Source organism: Eriocheir sinensis, chromosome 57, assembly GCF_024679095.1.
Source record: "Eriocheir sinensis breed Jianghai 21 chromosome 57, ASM2467909v1, whole genome shotgun sequence".
Lineage (NCBI taxonomy): Eukaryota > Metazoa > Arthropoda > Malacostraca > Decapoda > Varunidae > Eriocheir > Eriocheir sinensis.
In genome coordinates, this window is record NC_066565.1 from 2733189 (window position 1) to 2755688 (window position 22500).

At 46.6% G+C, this 22500-nt stretch overlaps 1 protein-coding gene across 1 annotated transcript in view; it reads right to left on the minus strand.

The window, feature by feature from the left end:
• LOC126984574 (uncharacterized) overlaps positions 1-22500 on the minus strand; it is a 72894-nt gene that overhangs the window by 44817 nt on the left and 5577 nt on the right. The window contains exons 2-3 of the mRNA XM_050838316.1: positions 818-3689; positions 1-358 (exon numbers count right to left, since the gene is read on the minus strand). The exon at positions 1-358 is cut by the window's left edge and continues 74 nt beyond it. Coding sequence (XP_050694273.1) covers positions 1-358; positions 818-3610 — 3151 coding nt within the window. The 5' untranslated portion in view covers positions 3611-3689. The remainder of the gene's footprint in view (positions 359-817; positions 3690-22500) is intronic.

The following is a 22500-nucleotide window of genomic DNA, read 5'->3' on the forward strand; positions in this document are numbered from 1 at the left end:
GTTGCTGCTGCTGTTGCTGTTGTTGTTGCTGTTGCTGGTGTTGTAATTGTTGTTGTTGTTGTTGCTGCTGGGTTTGTTGTTGCTGGTGCTGCTGCTGCTGTATCTGTTGTGGTGGTTGTGGTTGTTGTGGTGGCTGGGTCGGTTGTTGTGGCTGGGTTGGTTGTTGTGGCTGGGTTGCTTGTTGTGGTTGTGCTTGTTGCGGTTGTTGCTGTTGCTGCTGTTGTTGTTGTTGTTGCTGCTGTTGATGTTGTTGCTGCTGCTGCTGCTGCTGTTGATGCTGCTGCTGTTGTTGGTGCTGCTGCTGGGGGTGTTGTTGTTGTTGTTGTAGTTGAGTGAGTCGCTGCTGGAGTTCTTGAATCTGGAAAAGGAAAAGCGAACCTGGCGTTAGCTACTATCGGGGGAGAGAGAGAGAGAGAGAGAGAGAGAGAGAGAGAGAGAGAGAGAGAGAGAGAGAGAGAGAGAGAGAGAGACCTGCTGCTAGTTACTGGTAGTAGTAATAATTATTATTAAAATAATACTAATGGTAATAAAAATAGTGGTAATAGTAGTGTGATGAGTCGTGTGATGAGGGAGGGTAATATGAAGTTATTGAGTTAGTTAGTGTGCGTGGCGGAGGCTGTGGCGGGTATCTTATCAGTGACGAGGCAGCCCTTATCACGCCGCCACAGCCTGGCCGATGCCAGGGGCGGGGAGGGAGGGACAGGAGAGGAGGATAAAAACCGTGACTTTATATTTATCAGTATAAATGGCGGTGAGTGTGTGTGTGTGTGTGTGTGTGTGTGTGGTGTGTGTGTGTGGGGGGGGGGGGGGGGCTTACCTTCTGCTGTGCCTGCACGCCCTGGGGCATCTTGTAGAGCTGCTGCAGCTGCTGCTGGCACTTCTGTATCTCGAAGGTCAGGTTCATGTGCTGCTGCATGGCGTGCGTGCCCATGGGGGGGCCGCCCATGCCCGGGCCCCCCATGCCCATGGCCGCGGCGCCGCCCATGCCGGGGCCAATGGCGCCCTGGGGGTGGTGCATCCCTGGCCGCGGCCCCATGGCGCCCATCTGCCCTACAGGGCCGGACATCTGCGGGCGGGGCGGGATCTGGCCCGGCGCGAGGGGCGTGCTCAGCTGGCCGGGCCCCGTGGGGGTCATCTGGCCCGCGCTGCTGTAGGCCATCTGCGGCGCCGCGCCGTGCTGGCCAAGCTGGGGGTGACCGTGCGGCAGCGGCCCGGGGCCTCCGTGACCCAGCGGGCCCCCGCTGCCCAGACCCATCGGCCCCGGGCCAGGGTGACCCAGCTGGCCAGGCCCGCCCTGCTGCTGCTGCTGCTGCTGCTGTTGTTGTTGTTGTTGTTGTTGTTGTTGTTGTTGTTGTGGTTGCTGTGGTGATTGTAGTGTGCCGGGGCCTCCTGACGGTTGTTGTTGTTGTTGTTGCTGCTGCTGTGGCTGCTTCATGTGCCCCGGGCCGGGCGGCATCTGGGGCAGGCCTCCGGGTGCCCGCTGGCCGGGCATCATCTGGCCCAGCTGCTGCTGCTGCTGCTGGTGGGGCGCGCCGTAGGACGGGCCCATCATGCGGTAGGCGGGCTGGCCCATGGTCTGCTGGGGGTAGGGCCCGCAGGCCTGGTGTGGCCCCGAGTACCTCATCATGCCCTGGGGCCCCGGCCCCGCGGGGTGATGGGCCATGGCCCCGGCGCCCGAGGCGGGAGGCATGCCGTTGGGCGTGAGGGGCATGCCGTTGGGGTGGGCGGGGCCGGGCATCATGCCGTTGGGCGTGAGGCTGGAGCTCGTAGGCACGTTGGTGGGTGCTGGGAGGTGGGGTGGGCGGTGGGCGGGCGAGGCGCTGCTGTGCGTGGTGGTGGGCCCCGACGACGCCTGCACCTGCACGCCCACGCCCTCGCCGGGACCCACGCCCCCGCCCGCCGCCGCCGCCGTGGCGGGCACGTCCGCGGCGGCAACACTGGTGCTAGGAGTCACATTACCGTCACTAACGCTACAAATACTGTCAGGCTCCGGCCCCTGGGAGGCCAGCGGCGAATGTTGGCTGTGGGGCAGCACCACGCGCCCGCCCCCCAGGTAGCCGCCGCCCTGCACGTAGCCCTGCTGCTGCTGCTGCTGCCCCAGGGAGCGTGCGGACTGCTGCCACTGCTGGGGGGACATGGGGGGTCGCGCCACGCCGGGGACCAGGCCGGGGGACATCGGGGGCCGCGCCACGCCGGGGGACATGGGCGGCCTGACACCCCCGGGGCCCAGGCCGGGGGACATGGGCGGCCTGGCCACCATGCCGGGACTCATGGGCGTTCCCATGGGGGGCCGCGCGGCCATGCCCGGGGACATGGGCGGCCGCGCGGCCATGGGGCTGGGCACGCCCGAGGTCGCGGCGGCGTAGTGGCCCGGGGAGTGGAGCGGCTGCGTGGGGGTGGTGCAGCGCTGGCTGGTGGGCGTGTTGCGGCCGGGCTTCACCATGTTCTCCAGCTGCTGCAGGCTGGTGGCGGGCCCGCCCAGGGCTGGCGACGGCGACGCGCTGGACGTGGGCGGCAGGGCGGCGGGGGACGACACGGGCGTGGCCACGCCCAGGGTGGAGCTGGGTCGGGGGTGCGGGGACATGCTGCGGGGCATCGGGGACATCTGGGGCCGCGGCGACGGCTGGGGGTGCGGGGACAGCTGCGGCGACGCCTGGGGGAACGGCGTGCGGTACGAGGGCGTGCCGTTGGGCACCTGGCCGCCGGGGTACGGACTCACCTCCCCCGGGGCGCGCCCGCCCCCCAGCAGGGGCTGGCCGGGGTGCTGCTGTTGCTGCTGCTGTTGTTGTTGCTGCTGCTGCTGCTGCCCCCCGATAGGAACTTGTCCCTGAGTGTACTGCTGGCCCGGCGCGAAGGGCTGCCGCATGGAGTACTGGGGCTGGCCCGGCGCCGGGGGCCCCCCGGGGTAGGGGCTCATGCTGGGGGAGTTGGAAGCCATTGGTCTCTGGGGGTCGTACCCAGGGTACGGGGCCCTGGGGGGGCCGGTCGGGTAGGCCATGGCCTGGGAACCCGGGGGATAGGCCTGTCCCAGGCTCTGGGGGGGCAGGCCCTGGTAGTTCTGTGGAATGTTTGCTTGCATAGAGCCGCCCATGGCCCCCGGGCCCTGGTAGGGCGGCAGGGGCCCCGTCTGGGGGTAGCCGGGGTGGCCGGGGTGCTGGTAGGCCGTCGGGGACATCTGGCCGAAGGGGTCGGGCTGGCCGGCCCACCGCTGCTGCTGCTGCTGCTGGGGCGGCGGCGGCGGCGGCTGGGGCTGCCCGTACAGGTCCTGGAAGGCCCCGGGGTACTGGCCCCCCTGGTACTGGTTGATGGGCGGCTGTGGCGGCGGCGGCGGCTGCTGCTGCTGGGGGCCGGGGCCGCCGGGGTACTGGTAGCCCCCGCCGCCGCCGGGGTAGAGGGGCTGGCCGCCGCCCATGGCTAGCTTATGGGCGGGACCCTGCGGCGGCGGCGGCCCCCCGGTCCCGTAAGGGGGCTGCGGGGTGAAGGCGCCGCCCCCCAGGTCCATGTCGGCGGCGGAGACCGGCGCGGGCCCCGCGGGGCCGCCGAAGGAGTCCCCCGCCAGGTCCAGGTCGCCCAGGTCGCCATCACCGAACAGCCCCGACAGGTTCTCCATCGTCAATAAGTTAGGCTATAAATAATGTCAGGCGGCGGGGCATCGCGGGGCGCGGCACGGGGCACGCGGCGCCGTCATCCTGCGGGCAGGCGGGGCACAGGTTAGTCAGGCTGACACACACACACACACACACACAACAGACATATCACTCGCGCATATCACTAACAATAACACTGCTATAGTAATAATAATAATAATAATAATAATAATAATAATAATAAGGTAACAACCTCCCGTTTTTTTTTCTACTTCAAAGGATGCGGCTCAAGGGCAACAAAGAGTACACACACACACACACACACACACACACACACACACACACACACACACACACACACACACCAAAAAAAAGCCCGCTACTCGCCGCTCCCACAAGAGTAAAAAGTAAAGAGTAGCCAAAAGAGAGGTCAATTTCGGGTGGAGAGGTGTCTTGATACACTCTTCTTGAAAGAGGTCAAGTCATAGGCAGGAGGAAATACAGACGAAGGAAGGCTGTTCCAGAGTTTACCAGTGAAGGGGATGAAAGAATGGAGATGCTGGTTAACTCTTGCATAAGGGGTTTGGACAGTATAGAGATGAGGATGAGTAGATAGTCGTGTGCAGCGGGGCCGCGGGAGAGGGGGAGGCATCCAGTTAGCAAGTTCAGAAGAGCAGTCAGCATGAAAATATCGATAGAAGATAGAAAGAGAAGCAACATGGCGGCGGAATTTAAGAGGTAGAAGGCTGTCAGTAAGAGGAGGAGAGCTGATGAGACGAAGAGCCTTAGACTCCACTCTGTCCAGAAGAGCTGTGTGAGTGGAGCCCCCCCACACGTGAGATGCATACTCCATACACAGGTAACACGTTTCTCTACAACAAAACGACAATTACTGGAAGCTAACACACACACACACACACACACACACACACACACACAACACTACCATCGCTACGACCCAAGCCTTCAACACATTAACAATCAACACCACTAAACATTCCTGTGTGGGCTGGACGAGTCACCTTTGGACAACGTCACCGATATAGACAGCCTTACATTGAGCTGGAAATGTAACGTTGGGCTGGACAATTTTAAGTTGGCCTATATAATGAACGTTTATACAAGCTCTAGTAAAACCATCTTGCCCAGACCGTTTCGGCGTTGGCTCCCTCGGGTCATTCCCTCCCCGCCACGGTGCCACATTTAGGCCGGTATTATGGCACTTTCGCTTCTCACATCACCTGTTTCTAAAGGTCAAAGAGGGGGTCAGTCGCGTTCTAATGAGTGCTTCTTCAGTTTCACGGTAAAGAAGAAGGGTCAAACTACCACCGGGGTCATAAAACTACTCCTGGAAATGCCCACAACTCCGACGAAAGCCTTGTCAAATAGGTGCTCTTGGGCAGTGAAATGCTTTATAATATGACCCTTCTAGTGAAACCAAACTGTGGAGTCCGTTTTGGCGTTGTCTCCCGCGGGTCTATTTCTCCCCTGCTCTGCCACACAGCCCCAACACCTATTTTTCCTCTCATATGTTAACTATAGCTTGCATATGAGAGGAAGAGATAGGAGTTGGGACTTTGTGGCAGACCAGAGGAGAGGAAAGGACCCGGCCTCGACATATTAGGAAGACTATAGGATTAAACTTCACTTCATAGTTAAGAATGGGCTTCGAATAGGCATAAACTGGTCTCAGGGGCTTGGAATGGTCTTGGAAATATATATAATTTTGTATCATTTTATATTACAGCCTGGGTGAGAAGCAGCCTTACCAGAGATTATCGTACTTAGAACATTTCACTTCTTATTTACAGATCCAAAACTATCGTACCAACACATAACGTCATTTTATTAAAGTTTTCGTTGCAACCGTTGACTATTGATCCTTCTTTAGCAATACTTATGGGTCAGAACCAGGAATATACAGTGTGCTGAGTACGATTATCTGGTAACACTGGTGGGAAGTACAGGCCTGCCACGCTCTCTCCGGGCAAGATGGTTTGACTCAAGGTTTTACTCGAGTTGACAAATTGGGCTGGAACATTATGGATTTGTGACTCTTGGGTCGGTATCATAAGACACACTCGCTTCTCACATCAGTATTTCTAAAGGTCAAAGAGGGGATCGATTGAGTTATGAGTGTTTCTTTAGGTTCACGGTACAGAAGAAGGGTCACACTACCACCAGGGTCATAAAACTACTGGAAATGCCCCAACTGCTACGAAAGCCTTGTCAAATATGTGTACTTGGGCGACGGAATGTTTTAAAATGCGACCCTCTTCTGTAGAGTGACTGCATTAGTTTTTTTTTTTTTTTTTTTTTTTACATCTCTGCCTATAGCGCCGGTAGGATTTCTTCAGGGCCCTGGTGGTCGACCCAAGCCCGTCATGGCGCAGGCAAACTTTTTATAGTGGCGTCAGTTATGCTTGGCTCATGCCGCCCCCCGGAACTCCTTGATTCACTTGGACGGTTTCTTCTAGAGTCCGGGTTGATGGATGGTCTTCTGGACAGCATGTGGGTAGTCTTAGGCCACTCGGCGGTGACTGAAAAATCCCAGGTGGTAGCGTGGGGATTCGAACCGACGTTGTCCAAGGCGTAATGAATGCAAGGCCCGCACGCTACCACTCAGCCACCGCCTACCCTGACTGACTGATTCTGCCTCCTTCGATGGTCTCGGTCTGGGCAGCGACTGTTTTGGTTTCGGTCAGGACTGCGGCGTTTATTTCTTAGCCTTGGTCTGGGTAACAACTATTTTGGTCTCGGGATGGGCAATCTTGATCTTGATGTCACAGGTGGCTTGAGATTTCTCCCCAGCCAGGCCTTTGTATCGGCAACTTGTCTTGGTCTCGGTCTGGGCAGCGACGTTTCTTATATTTCTTAGGTCTGGGTCAGGGCAACAACTATTTTGGTCTCGGGGTGGGCAATCTTGATCTTGATGTCACAGGCGGCTTGAGATTTCTCCCTTGCCAGGCCTTTGTATCGGCAACTTGTCTTGGTCTCGGTCTGCACAGCGACGTTTCTTATATTTCTTAGGTCTGGGTCAGGGCAACAACTATTTTGGTCTCGGGGTGGGCAATCTTGATCTTGATGTCACAGGTGGCTTGAGATTTCTCCCCTGCCAGGCCTTTGTATCGGCAACTTGTCTTGGTCTCGGTCTGGGCGGCGACGATCCTCCTTGGTCTGGGTCTGGGATAAACGATCCTCTCCTTGGTCTGGGTCTGGGCGAACAGCGATTTCCAAGCTAGGTCAGCTAAAGAAGGAGGTCAAGACGCGGCGACGATCCTCTCCTTGGTCTGGGTCTGGGATAAAGGGGAGACGAACCTATACAGCGATTTCAAGCTAGGTCACAAAACGAAGGAGTCAGGCGGCGACGATCCTCTCCTTGGTCTGGGTCTGGGATAAAGGGGAGACGAACCTATACAGCGATTTCAAGCTAGGTCACAAAACGAAGGAGTCAGACGGCGACGATCCTCTCCTTGGTCTGGGTCTGGACGGCGACGGTTCTTGGTCTGGGTCTGGGTGACGGTCCTTGGGCTTGGTCTGGGCAGCGAGGGGGCAGAATCAGAGGGGAAAAGCCATACGCTTATGAGAGGAAACGGCACACGGCCTACATAATCGCTACAGCTTCTCCCTCTCCGCTTCTGACCACGACGATGATCATGTAGAAGGTGATGACGATGATGAAGAGGTGACGACGATATGGAGGAAGTGATGATTAATATTACTTTTTTTTTTTTACTGTATTCGGTTTGTTTACCTTTCATCTTTCTCACACTCTTCATTAATTCTAGTTTTATCTATTTTCTATTTATATCAATCAAGCAGTCACCTTTTCTGTGTGTGTGTGTGTGTGTGTGTGTGTGTGTGTGTGTGTGTGTGTGTTCGGTTTGTTTCCCTTTCAATATCTTTCTCCGTCACACTCCATCGTTTAGTCTAATTTGATCTATTTTCTAGTTATATCGATCAAGCAGTCACCTTCTGTGTGTGTGTGTGTGTGTGTGTGTGTGTGTTCACCTGGTGCTAGTCTCCTATTTACCTAGTTGAGTGTTTGTCCAGGTGTTTCGCACACACACACACACACACACACACACACACACACAGCACACTGATATATACACATACATATTTTACAAGCACACAATATATGCATCTATCACAATAATAATAGTAATAATAATGATAATAATAATAATAATAATAATGTAATCTCCACTGCTTCCGGTCCTTTCAATATCGTCACACACACACACACACACACACACACACACACACACGTACAAACACACACAGTCCTTATCTCTAACGACCAATAATAATAATAATAATAATAATAATAATAATAATAATAATAATAATAATCAACATTACCATTTGTTTATCATACATGCCAAACAGACACGTGCTTGCAACACACACACACACACACACACACACACACACACACACACACACACACACACACACACACACACACACACACATTTCCCAACAACAATCATTTAACAATATCAATAAACCACAAATATACAAATAAGTTGAATAATCGTAGTAATAGTAATAGTAGTAGTAGTGGTAGTAGTAGTAGTAGTAGTAGTAGTAGTAGTAGTAGTAGTAGTAGTAGAAGGTATTGAAGTAAAGATGGGGGAAGATACTGAGAAGGAAAGGGAAGAAAAGGAGGAGGAGGAGGAGGAGAGGGCAGGGTCGTGGGAGAAGACTGTAATAAGGAGGAGGAGGAGGAGGAGGAGGAAAAAATGGGTCCAGAGAGAGAGAGAGAGAGAGAGAGAGAGAGAGAGAGAGAGAGAGAGAGAGAGAGAGAGAGAGAGAAGGAAAGGAAAGAGGGTACGGGAGGAAGAGGAAAACAAAGAGGAAGAAGAGGAGGAAGAGGAAGGCAAGAGAAGATAAAAGACGAGAGAAAAGGGAGGAAGGGAAGGAAGGAGAGAAAAAGAAAGAAAGGGAAGGAAGGAGAGAAAAGGGAGGAAGGGAAGGAAGGAGAGAAAAAAGGAAGAAGGGAAGAGGAGGGAGAAGAGAAGGGAAAAGATAAAAGTAAGACAAGAAAAGAAGGAAGGAAAGAGAAAAAGGGAGAGGAAGAGGAGGGAGAAGAGTGGGAGAGTAGGTAGATTGTGTGGAGAGAGGGAGAGGAAGGGAAGAGAGATAGGGGAGGAATGTAAGAGGAGGAGAAGGAGGAGGAGAAGGAGAGATAACTAGGGACAGGAAGAGAAAGGGAGGTAAGAAGGAAAGAATGTAAGGGGAGATTAGGGAGGAGGAGGAGGAGGAGGAGGAGGGAAGAAAGGGAGGAGATATTGGAGGAAGGGCAGAAAGGGAGAGAAGGAAAGAAGTAAAGGAGAGGAAGGAAGGGAAATAATGGATAAGAGAGAGAGAGAGAGAGAGAGAGAGAGAGAGAGAGAGAGAGAGAGAGAGAGAGAGAGAAAGGTCACCACATACAGTAAAAATCAATCACATTTTGAACGCGAGGCAGCTGGAGAGAGAGAGAGAGAGAGAGAGAGAGAGAGAGGCACACCACTCCTCCAACAACCGTCACCAAGCTTGCCAACCCTCCCGTATTCTCTCTCTCTCTCTCTCTCTCTCTCTCTCTCTCTCTCTCTCTCTCTCTCTCTCTCTCGTGTGTGTCAAGAAGGGAGGAAGGGAAGAGGAGGGAAGATAAGGGAGGGGGAGGAGGAGGAGGAGAGGGAAATGAAGGAGGAGGAACGGAGGGAATGGAGGAGGAGAGAAGTGAAGAAGAGGAAGAAGGGAAGAGGAAGAAAAAAAAAGGAGGAAGGGGAGAGAAGGAAGGGAATAAGGTTAGAAAAGAAACGGAGGGAAGAAGATAGGGAGGGAGGGAGGAGGAGGAGGAGGAGGAGGAGGAGGAGGAAGAAGAGGGGAGGAGGGGGAGGAGGAGGGTGACCAGGTGGCTTAATAACAGCAACCCACCTGGAGGGAGGAGGAGGAGGAGGAGCAGAGGAGGAGGAGGAGGAGGAGCAGAGAGGAGGAGGAGGAGGAGGAGGACGTGGGAAAAAAGGATAAGATGACGAGGAGAAAGAGGAAGAGGAGGAGATAAAGAAAGAGGAAGGGAAGGAAGACAGGAAGGAATGGTGAAGAGGGAGAGGAAGAGAAGGGAAGAGGAAGGAAAAGAGGAAGATAAGAGAGATAAGGGAAGGAAGAAGGGAAGATGTAGAGATGGAAGGAGAATAATGAGAAAGGGAAGAAGAAGAGGAGGAAGAGGAAGAGGAGGAGGGGAAGATAGCGGATCACCCCCTCCCCCCTCTTCCCCTCCCTCTCATGCGCTGACCCAGTTCAAAGTCATGCAAGAGGAGGAGGAGGAGGAGGAGGAGGAAGAGGAGGAGGAAGGGAGAGGGGGAAAGGGGAGGAGGCAAAATGGGGGTGACCACGTGGACACACACACACACACACACACACACACACACACACACACACACACACACACACACACACACACACATGTACACTTTACGTACACACACGCACACACGTTTAGCTGGTGCACACACACACACACACACAGCCCCTCCCTCTGACCGTACACACACACACACACACACACACACACACACACACACGCGCGCGTCAGAGAGAGAGAGAGAGAGAGAGAGAGAGAGAGAGAGAGAGAGAGAGAGAGAGAGTTTAGAGTTCACTATTCTACAGTAACCGACAAATGAGAGAGAGAGAGAGAGAGAGAGAGAGAGAGAGAGAGAGAGAGAGAGAGAGAGAGAGAGAGGTTGCTGGGCCGTTCTTCCTTCCCCCCCACTTTTCTCCCTACCTCTCTCTCCTCTCTCTCTCTCTCTCTCACACACACTACACAACGACCTACAACTCTCTCTCTCTCTCTTCTTCTCTCTCTCTTTCTAACCCCCCACCTCCATTCACAACCCAAGAGAGAGAGAGAGAGAGAGAGAGAGAGAGAGAGAGAGAGAGTCCCTTACTATTACCCGAACACACACACACACACACACACACACACACACAGACACACACACACCGGTATGTATGTACGTTACACACACACACACACACACACACACACACACACACACACACACGACCCTTCTCAGACATTAGGAGAGAGAGAGAGAGAGAGAGAGAGAGAGAGAGAGAGAGACGTGCAGTGTTACCATATCCACAGTTACTCTTTAATTCCCTTCTCGTGGTGGGAGGAAGAGGGGGGAGGGGGAGGAAGGGGGAGGGGAGAAAGACCCCCCTACACCCCCCTCCATCACCCCCACCAGTAAAATAAAAAAAAAAGGAAAAGTACAAAAAAAAAATAATAAAAATGGGCATATCTAAATTTGTCCACTCGATGTCTTCCCCTCCTCCTCCTCCTCCTCCTCCTCTTCTTCTTCCTCCTCCTCCTCAGGGCTAGGTCGTTGTACTGTGTTTCGTTAATATCTAAATGCCATTTCTTCTCTTCCTCCTCCTCCTCTTCCTTCTCCTCATTCTCTTGCTTCTTATTTATATTTCCTCTGTTCCCTTTCTTCTCCTCCTCTTCCTCTTCTTCTATCTCCTCTTCTGTTTCTACTGTTCCTCCTCTCTCCTCATTTCCTTGCTTCCTATCTTTATTTCCTCTGTTCTCTTTCTATTCCTCTTCTTCTATCTCCTCTTCTGTTTCTACTGTTCCTCCTCTCTCCTCATTTCCTTGCTTCCTATATTAATTTCCTGTCGTCTACCTCCTTTTCTCCCATTTCTCTTCCTCCTCCTCTTCCTTCTCATTCTCTTGCTTCTTATTTATATTTCCTCTGTTCCCTTTCTTCTCCTCTTCCTCTTCTTCTATCTCCTCTTCTGTTTCTACTGTTCCTCCTCTCTCCTCATTTCCTTGCTTCCTATATTAATTTCCTGTCGTCTACCTCCTTTTCTCCCATTTCTCTTCCTCCTCCTCCTCTTCCTTCTCATTCTCTTGCTTCTTATTTATATTTCCTCTGTTCCCTTTCTCCTCCTCTTCCTCTTCTTCTATCTCCTCTTCTGTTTCTACTGTTCCTCCTCTCTCCTCATTTCCTTGCTTCCTATCTTTATTTCCTCTGTTCTCTTTCTACTGCCATTCTTCTCCTCTTCCTCTTCGTCTATCTCCTCTTCTGTTTCTTCTATTTATCCTCTCCTTATTTCCTTGCTTCCTATATTAATTTCCTGTTGTCTGCCTCTCTTTCTCCCATTTCTCTTCCTCCTCCTCATTCTCTTGCTTCCTATTTATATTTCCTCTGTTCTCTTTCTTCTCCTCCTCTTCCTCTTCTTCTATCTCCTCTTGTTTCTTCTATTTCTCCTCTCCTTATTTCCTTGCTTCCTATATTAATTTCCTGTTGTCTACCTCTCCTTCTCCCATTTCTCTTCCTCCTCTTTTTTTTTCTATCTTCTCTTCTGTTCCCACTATTCGTACTCTCCTTATTTCCTTGCTTCCTATCTTTATTTCCTGTTGTCTACCTCTCCTTCTCCCATTTATTTTCTTCCTCCTCCTCCTCCTCTTCTTTATTTTCTATCTCCTCTTCCGTTACTAATATTCCTTCATTCCTCATTTCCTTTCTATATTTCTTTCCTTGTTCCTCTTCTTATATTGTGATGCATTTAAGAAAGAAAAGGAAAGATAAAAGAAGAAACGTACATGTAAGACAAAAGTATACACACACACACACACACACACACACACACACACACACACACACACACACACAAGCATGTCAAGGTCACACACACACACACACACACACACACAGGCTTTGGCTTAACTCTACGTACACATAAACGTGCGTACACACATACACACACAGGCCAGACAGGAAGCCACACACACACACACACACACACACCTTAGGAAAAATAAGTAAATAAGACAGGAAATAACAGAGAGAGAGAGAGAGAGAGAGAGAGAGAGAGAGAGAGAGAGAGAGAGAGAGAGAGAGGAAAATGAAGGGGAGGGATTACGGGAGGAGGAGGAGGAAGAGGACTGATAAGAGATGCAGGAAGGAGGAGGAGTAGGAGGAAGGGAGGGGGAGGAGGGAACGAGAGAGAGAGAGAGGGAGGAGGGAACGGAGAGAGAGAGAGAGAGAGAGAGAGAGAGAGAGAGAGAGAGAGAGAGAGAGAGAGAAACTAAAGGAAATGCGGGTAATAATGAGAGAGAGAGAGAGAGAGAGAGAGAGAGAGAGAGAGAGAGAGAGAGAGAGAGAGAGAGAATAATTAGATATTACGACCTGAGGGAGGGAAGGAGGAGGAGGAGGAGGAGGAGGAGGAGAGAGAGAGAGAGAGAGAGAGAGAGAGAGAGAGAGAGAGAGAGAGAGAGAGACCTTTGGCAGGGAAGAGGGAGAGTAAACATTTAACAAAGAGGAAGACAAAGAAAGCAAGAGGAAGACAAAGGCAGGAAGGAAGGAAGACAAGGGAAGAAGAGGAAGACAAAGAAAGGAAGAAACAGAAAGAAGACAGAATAAGAACAACGAAGAAAGATAAGAAGAAAAATAAGAAAAGGAAAATGGAAGAAAATAAAAAAAGAAAGAAAGGAAGACAAAGACGACCAGAAGGAAGAAAAATCAGAAAAAGAAATGAAGAAAATGAAAAGACGAGAAAAGGGAAGAAAAAGGAAGAAAATAAAAATAAAAACAAAAGAAAGGAAGGTAAAGACGACCAGAAGGAAGAAAAAGAGGAAGAAAAAGAAATGAAGAAAAGGAGAAGGCGAAGAGGAAAAGAGAAAATACAGAAAAAGGAAGAAAAAAGCAAAATAAATAAGAAGAGAAAGAAATGAAGAAATTTAAAAGACGGAGAGGACAGGAAAGGAAAAAATGAAGAAAATGAAAACAAAAGGAAAGCAAAAACGATCAGAAGGAAGAAAAATAGGAAGAAAAAGAAATGAAGTAGATGAGAAGACGAAGAGAAAATGAAGGAAAAATGAAGAAAATAAAGAGGGGATGAAGACAAGAAAGAGAGGAAGAAGAAATTAAAAGAAAAAAGAGGAATAGGAAGCAAAGAAGAAAGAAGAAAAATGAAGACAGAAAGAAAAGAAAGAAAAAATCGATGGAAGAAGGAAGAAAATGGAGAAAATGAAAGGAAGAAAAATATTAGAAGAAAAAGGCAAATAAGAATAAGGAAGAAAGGAAGAAGACAATTTAGCATGCAAAGAGGAAGAGACAAGGAGAGGAAGAAAAGAAGAGAATAAGAGGAAGAAAAGGAAGAAAGGAACAAATAAGAAAAAGGAAGAAAACAGGAAGACAATTAAGCATACAAAGAAGACAAGGAGAGGAAGAAATGAAGACAATAAGAGGAAGAAAAAGAAGAAAGGAGAGGAAGGGACACAAGGGAAGAGGAAGGTCATTAGCACGAAAGAGGAAGAAGAAAAGGAAGAAAAAATAAATAACCAGAGAGGAACAGAAGACAAAGGAGGAGGAAATAGCAATATGGAGAAGACAGCGAAGAAAAGGGAGTGAAGAATTAAACAAAGGAAGGAGGGAAGGAAGAGGAAGACAAGAAAGAAGAAACAAGGAAGGAATATGAAGAAAATGAGGGAAAAAGGAGAAAATAAACAAAATAGGAAGAAGAAAATGAAGGAAAGAAGAAAGGAAGAAAATAAAGGAACGAAATGAAGAGGAGGAGGAAGAAAAGGAAGGTAAATAGGGTGAAGAAAAATACAGAAGAGGAGGAAGAGAAAGGAAGGAAAGGAATAAGGAAGAAAGGAAGGAAGAAATAAATAAAGGAGGGAGAGAAAAGCCAATCTGATAAAGGAGGAGGAGGAAGAGGAGGAGGAGGAAAAAAATGGATGATGGATGGACAGAGAAGAAAGAAAAGGAAGATGGGAAAGAAAATGGAGGAGGAGGAGGAGGAGGAGGAGGAAGAGGAGGAGGAGGAGGGAAAACAAACAGTATGAGAGGCAATTAAGGAAGAGAGAGAGAGAGAGAGAGAGAGAGAGAGAGAGAGAGAGAGAGAGAGAGAGAGAGAGAACCATAATACTAAAGTCCCTGCCTCAGTACACACACACACACACACACACACGTACGTACACACACACACACACACACACACACAGACAAAGGGTAGAATACAAAACAGACACAGAATACAGTTACACACACACACACACACACACACACACACACACACACACACACACACACACACGAAATACACAAAAAAATAAAAAAATAAACAAAACACATGAGAGAGAGAGAGAGAGAGAGAGAGAGAGAGAGAGAGAGAGAGAGAGAGAGAGAGAGAGAGAATCAGCTGTTGACACTTAGCAAAAGGTAGATGAATGTTTGACAGGTGACATGAGAGAGAGAGAGAGAGAGAGAGAGAGAGAGAGAGAGAGAGAGAGAGAGAGAGAGAGAGAGAGAGAGAGAGCAATACCCTTCCCCTCTTTTCCCTCCTCCTCCTCCCTTTCTACTTTCCTCCTTCCTCCAATTATACATTTTCTCTCCTCTCTCCTTCCTTTCCTCTCCTCCTTCTTTATCAAACATTTTCCCTCCCCCTTTGTCCCTTCCTTCCCATCCTCCCTCTTCCCTTCTTTCTCTCCCATTCTCTTTCCTTCCTCTCTACCTCCAAATATCTACTTTCTTTTCACTCTTGTCAGTTCTTCTCTCCTCTTTTTTTTTTTTCTTTGTAGGTATATGCACTCAAAACACACACACACACACACACACACACACACACACACGGAGATGAATGTACGAAATGGACAATGAAGGAGAAGAAAAGGAAGAAGAGAGGAAGAAAAAGAGGACAAGAGGAAGAAAACGAGGAAAAAGAGGAAGAAGAAAGAAATAAGAGGAAGAGGAAAGAAGATTAAGAAGAAAGAGGAAGTTGATAAAGAAAAAGGAGGAAGAAGAAAGAGGAAAATGAAGAAAGAGGAAGAAGAAGAGGAAGAGGAAAGGCAAACACTACCAAAATAATAATAAAGAGGAAGAATGGAATAAAAGTTGACATAGAAGAAATATTGTTAAGAAAAGAATAAGAATGGAAAGAAGAATGAAGGAGAAAAAGAAAACAAAATAAAGAGGAAGAATATAAAAAAATGAAAATAAAAAATAAGAAAAAAGTGGAGGAAGAAAATGAAAAGAAACAAATAGAAAGAGGAAGAATGAAAGAACAGACAATAATCAAGAAGAAAAAGAAATAAAGAAAAAAACAAAGAATGAGAGAAATAGATCGAAAATAGCAAGAAAACAGTGGACGAAAAATATGAAGGAAATCTTGAAGGAAAGAGAATGAGAGAAAAGACAATAAAGGGAAGAATGACACAGGAAGAAGAAATAAGACAAAAGATATGAAGAAGATTTAGAAGGAAAGAGGATGAGAAAAGACAATAAAAGGAAGAAATGAAAAAGAGGAAGAAATAACAGACAAAAATATTAAGAAAATGTAGGATAGAAAGAAAAAATGAAAAACAGAGGAAGAAATAAGACAAAATATATAAAGAAACTCTACAAGGAAAGAGGATGAGAAGACAATAAAAGGAAGAAATGAAAAAGAGAGGAAGAAATAACAGACAAAAATATTAAGAAAATGTAGAAAGAAAGAAAAAATGAAAAACAGAGGAAGAAATAACATAGACAAAATATATAAAGAAACTCTACAAGGAAAGAGGATCAGAAAACAAACAATAAAAGGAAGAAAAGAAAAAGAGAGGAAGAAATAAGACAAAAAATATGAAAAAAATAAAGGAAAGAAAGAAAAAATGATAAAGATGAAGAAATAACATAAAACAAAAAATATAAAGAAAATCTAGAGGAAAAAAAAAAATTATAAAAAGGAAGAAATAACATAGACAAAAAATATGAAAAAAATATAGAAGGAAAGAAAGAAAAAATGATAAACAGAAGAAGAAATAACATAAAACAAAAAATATAAAGAAACTCTATAAGGAAAGAGAATGAGAAAACAATAAAGAAATAGCAAAATAATTCAAAAAGGAAGGATGATAAACAGATGAAGAAATAACAGACAAATTATATGAGGAAGGGATTGCAGGATTAGAAAGTTGTGCAGGACAGGGATGAAAGAACTGAGATGGTGGTTAACTCTTGCATCAGGATTTAGGACAGCACAAGGATGCAATAATGAGGATACTGATATGATTATTATTATTATTATTATTATTATTGTTATTATTATATACAAACACATGAAACAGAGAAGATAAAGATGAAAAATAAAGAAGAAAGAAGAAGTGGATGACAGAAGGAGGAGAGAAAATATAAATACTGATGATTATAAATAAGTAAACAGAAAAAAAAGATTAAGAAAAAGGAAAAAAATAAGCAAGGATAATATAGATGGAAGAAAAGAAGCTTGATAAATTAATGAAAAGCTGAAAAAGAGGAAGAGGGAAATTAGACACGGAAGAAAAAGATAATAATAATAATAATAATAATAATAATAATAATAATAATAATAATAATAATTGTGATAAGGTCTAATGAGGGATATGAGTGAATACAAAGATAGACTGTATAAGACTTGAACTGCAACACACACACACACACACACACACACACACACACACAGTCATAGGTCACACAAGTTTTCAGTAATATAACAAAAATATGGCTACTGCGCTGAATGCTATGAATAAGTATGCTAAAAAATGCTAAGAATAACAATAAATAAATAAATAAATAAACAAATACATCAATACAATTACGGTACCAATATAAAATACAATCGGGTTTTCAAATACGTATCTACAAAGTTTCGTTCTATTACAGGAAACATTTCATCATCATTATCTAATTACTAGTCCACTGCAGAATAGAGGCCTTTCCCAACATCCTCCACCTGGTCCTCTGTCTGGTGTTAGTGTACTCCATCCTGCTCTGACAAAGGTTCTAATTCCACCTCTCCACCTGGTCCTCTGTCTGGTGTTAGTGTGATCCATCCTGCTCAGGCAAAGGTTCTAATTCCACCTCTCCACCTGGTCCTCTGTCTGGTGTTAGTGTTCTCCATCCTGCTCTGACAAAGGTTCTAATTCCACCTCTCCACCTGGTCCTCTGTGTGGTGTTAGTGTACTCCATCCTGCTCTGACAAAGGTTCTAATTCCACCTCTCCACCTGGTCCTCTGTCTGGTGTTAGTGTACTCCATCCTGCTCTGACAAAGGTTCTAATTCCACCTCTCCACCTGGTTCTCTGTCTGGTGTTAGTGTGATCCATCCTGCTCAGGCAAAGGTTCTAATTCCACCTCTCCACCTGGTCCTCTGTCTGGTGTTAGTGTACTCCATCCTGCCCTGGTAAAGGTTCTAATTCCACCTCTCCACCTGGTCCTCTGTGTGGTGTTAGTGTACTCCATCCTGCCCCGGTAAAGGTTCTAATTCCACCTCTCCACCTGGTCCTCTGTGTGGTGTTAGTGTTCTCCATCCTGCTCTGACAAAGGTTCTAATTCCACCTCTCCACCTGGTCCTCTGTCTGGTGTTAGTGTGATCCAATAAATTAATTTGCAAGCGTTCATGTCATAGGAAAGTGGAGATACAGACGAAGGAAGGAAGGATGCTCCAGGGTTGAAAGAGTGAGGATGCTGGTGAACTCTTGCATTATGAATCTGTACAGAAAAAGAGATAAAAGAATTAAGATGCTTGTTAACTCATGCATTAGAAAGCTGGACAGCACAAGGATGAAAGAATGAGAATAATGGTTAGCTCTTGCATTAGGGATCTGGATTGGCATAGGAATAAAAGAATGAGGATGCTGGTCAACTCTTGCATTAGGAAGTTGGACAGCACAGGGATGAAAGAATGAGGATACTGGTTAACTCTTGCATTTGAAAGTTGGACAGATTAGGGATGACAGAATGAAGATGCTGGTAGTTTCTTGCATTAGGAAATTGGACAGCATAGGGATGAAAGAACTAAGATGCTGATTAATCTTGAATAAGGAAGTTGGACAGCACAGGGATGAAAGAATGAGGATACTGGTGAACTCTTGCATTAGGAAGTTGGACAGCACAAGCATAAAAGAATGAAGCTCATGAACTCTTGCATTAAGAAGTTGCACAGCACAGGGATGAAAGAATGAGGATACTGGTTAACTCTTGCATTTGAAAGTTGGACAGATCAGGGATGACAGAATGAAGATGCTGGTAGTTTCTTGCATTAGGAAATTGGACGGCATAGGGATGAAAGAACTAAGATGCTGATTAATCTTGCATAAGGAATTTGGACAGAATAGGGATGAAAAAACTAAGATACTGGTTAACTCTTGCATTAGAAAGTTACACAGCACAGGGATGAGAGAATGAGGATACTGGTGAACTCTTGCATTAGGAAGTTGGACAGCACAGGCATAAAAGAATGAAGCTGATGAACTCTTGCATTAGGAAGTTGGACAGCAAAGGGATGAAAGAATGAGGAAGCTGGTGAACTCTTGCAATTGAAATCTGGACAGCAAAGGAATGAAAGAATGAAGATGCTGGTTAACTCTTGCATTAGGAATCTGGACAGCAAAGGAATGAAAGAATGAAGATGCTAGTTAACTCTTGCATTAGGAATTTGGACAGCACAGGGATGAAAGAATGAGGATGCTGGTGAACTCTTGCATTAGGAAGTTGGACAGCACCGGGACAAAAGAATGAAGACACTGGTCAACTCTTGCATTAGGATTATGGACAGCACAGGTATGAAACAGTGAAGATGCAGGTCAACTCTTGCATTAGGGATCTGGACAGCATAGGGTTAAGCTCAGAGGACACAGGACAGGTGTAGACATGTAGTAAACAAGTTCAGAAGGGCAGCAAACATGGATATAGTACTAGAAGAGAGAAAGGGAAGAAGACTCAGATATATTGATTTTGAGAAGCCAAGCAAAATCAAACACACACAGTAAAGTAAAGCTTCCCACACAGCCATAGATGCTTAGAATGGATTAAAGGTAGAAGTGATACCAGGAAATTGAGTTCACATATTAAAAGAAAGGCTGGACATTTGTAAACAAGGAGACAGCACACAACAAACAGCTCAGGCCTGCACACTACAACTTGGTATTCACACGCATGACAGAGGCATGAATTGTAATGAAAGTCGGGGCAGTGGGGGATTGTAAATTGGTGGAGGAGGACCCCGACAAAACCCAGTATTCTCAATGCTTTCGAATCTCATAACAACAATTTACCAAGGCCACAGAAGAGGTTAGTCAGGTTGTCAAGAGTGTTCACGTCCAAGGTGCAGAAGCCTTGTCAATCTATCACTAGGCTCATAACACTACCCATGGACACACTAACACAACCTCCACCAAAGCCTTGTCAAACTATCACCAGGCTCATAACACTACCCATGGACATACTAACACAACCTCCACCAAAGCCTTGTCAATCTATCACCAGGCTCATAACACTACCCATGGACATACTAACACAACCTCCACCAAAGCCTTGTCAAACTATCACCAGGCTCGTAACACTACCCATGGACATACTAACACAACCTCCACCAAAGCCTTGTCAAACTATCACCAGGCTCATAACACTACCCATGGACATACTAACACAACCTCCACCAAAGCCTTGTCAAACTATCACCAGGCTCATAACACTACCCATGGACATACTAACACAACCTCTACCAAAGCCTTGTCAATCTATCACCAGGCTCATAACACTACCCATGGACACACTAACACAACCTCCACCAAAGCCTTGTCAATCTATCACCAGGCTCATAACACTACCCATGGACATACCAACACAACCTCCACCAAAGCCTTGTCAAATGTGGGTGTGTGAGCTCTGAAATGCTTGCGAGTATGGGTCTTAATCTACAAATTGAACCAAGAGAGTGGGAGATCAAATTCAATGGAAAATATAAAGCAAAATATTATCGGAAAATGGGTAGAGGTAGTATATATGAGGCTGTTAATCACTGAACAGGAAATAGATGAATCAGAGAAGTGAGGAGGGAGGAGGAGGACCTGAGAGCACTGGAGCAGGATAACTTGTCACCAGAAAAGGATATGACTGAGATAGCAGGGAAAGACTTGAAGCTCCTGACAGACATACACACTTTTCGCTACATGGCCGAAGAAAAAGAAGATAAAAAAATGATGAAGAAATGAAGAAACTGAGTGGCTGTGATGATGAAATAATATGAAGAAATGAGGAGACGCAGAGATGATGAAAAAGAGACATTGAAAAAGATGAAGAAACTGTTGGCGGTTTTGACCAAGAAATTAAGAGAAAAAGAAATAGAGAGAAATTGACAGTGGTTATGACGTAGAGATGATGACAAGCAGCGATGAAGAAGAAACGGACACTGGCTTCGATGTCTTACAATCAGCTGACAGACAGAGACACTTAGCTTCATGACGAGGAAACTGATTTGTGTCGTCCATATTCCTAATGCAAGAGTTCACCAGCATCCTCACTCTTTCACCCCTAAGAAACTGATGAGCAGCCTTGATTTGTGTTGTCCATATTCCTAATGCAAGAGTTCACCAGCATCCTCATTCTTTCACCCCTAAAAACTGATGAGCAGCCTTGATTTGTGTTGACCATATTCCTAATGCAAGAGTTCACCAGCATCCTCATTCTTTCACCCCTAAAAACTGATGAGCGGCCTTGATTTGTGTCATCCATATTCCTAGTGCAAGAGTTCACCAGCATCCACATTCTTTCACCCCTAAAAACTGATGAGCAGCCTTGATTTGTGTTGACCATATTCCTAGTGCAAGAGTTCACCAGCATCCTCATTCTTTCACCCCTAAAAACTGATGAGCAGCCTTGATTTGTGTTGTCCATATTCCTAGTGCAAGAGTTCACCAGCATCCTCATTCTTTCACCCCTAAAAACTGATGAGCAGCCTTGATTTGTGTCGTCCATATTCCTAGTGCAAGAGTTCACCAGCATCCTCATTCTTTCACCCCTAAAAACTGATGAGCAGCCTTGATTTGTGTTGTCCATATTCCTGATGCAAGAGTTCACCAGCATCCTCATTCTTTCACTCCTGTGCTGCCCAACTTTTTAATCTGCCCTGGGTTGGAGGAACAATGCCCTTACTATAGCCTGTTCACTTAAGTCTGCCCCAAGCTGACAACATAAACCTAAGCGTGTTAGTAAGCACAGTGCAGATTAGCAGAAAGTGCTGCGTGAGATGAACACAAACAGAGGTTAAAGAAAACTTGGAAGCCAAAGCAGTAGCCAATCAGCACTCAGCTTGGAAACACGCTTAGGCTTATGTTGTCAGCTTGGGTCGGACTTAAGTGAACAGACTACAATGAAGAGACAGAAATAAGACTGAGAAGACAATGTGCCCAATGATCCTTAGACTGACAGAAGAGAGATTTCACTACATGGATGAGGAGAAATTAAAAAGATATTGACAGTCCTTAATATGTCCCAGGTAGGAAAACGAAGCAGTAGGGAAATGAGAGACAGAAACAAGAATAAGGATACAATGTGCCCAATGATCCCAGACTGACAGAATTATTGAAGACAGACAGAAGAGAGATTTCACTACATGGATGAGGAGAAATTAAATAGATATTGACAGTCCTTAATATGTCCCAGGTAGGAAAATGAGACAAGAATAGAATAATACAATGTGCCCAATAATGATCCCAGACTGACAGAATTATTGTACAAGTAAGAAGAGAAATGATAAAGATATTGACAGTGTCCTTAATATGTCCCAGGTAGGAAAATGAGGCAGTAGGGAAATGAGAGACAGAAACAAGACTAAGGATACAATGTGCCCAATGATCCCAGGCTGACAGAATTATTGTACATGGATGAAGAGGAATGATAGATATTGACAGTGTCCTTAATATGTCCCAGGTAGGAAAATGAAGCAGTAGGGAAATGAGACAGAAACAAGACTAAGGATACAATGTGCCCAATGATCCCAGACTGACAGAATTATTGTACAAGTAAGAAGAGAAATGATAAAGATATTGACAGTGTCCTTAATATGTCCCAGGTAGGAAGATGAGGCAGTAGGGAAATGAGAGACAGAAACAA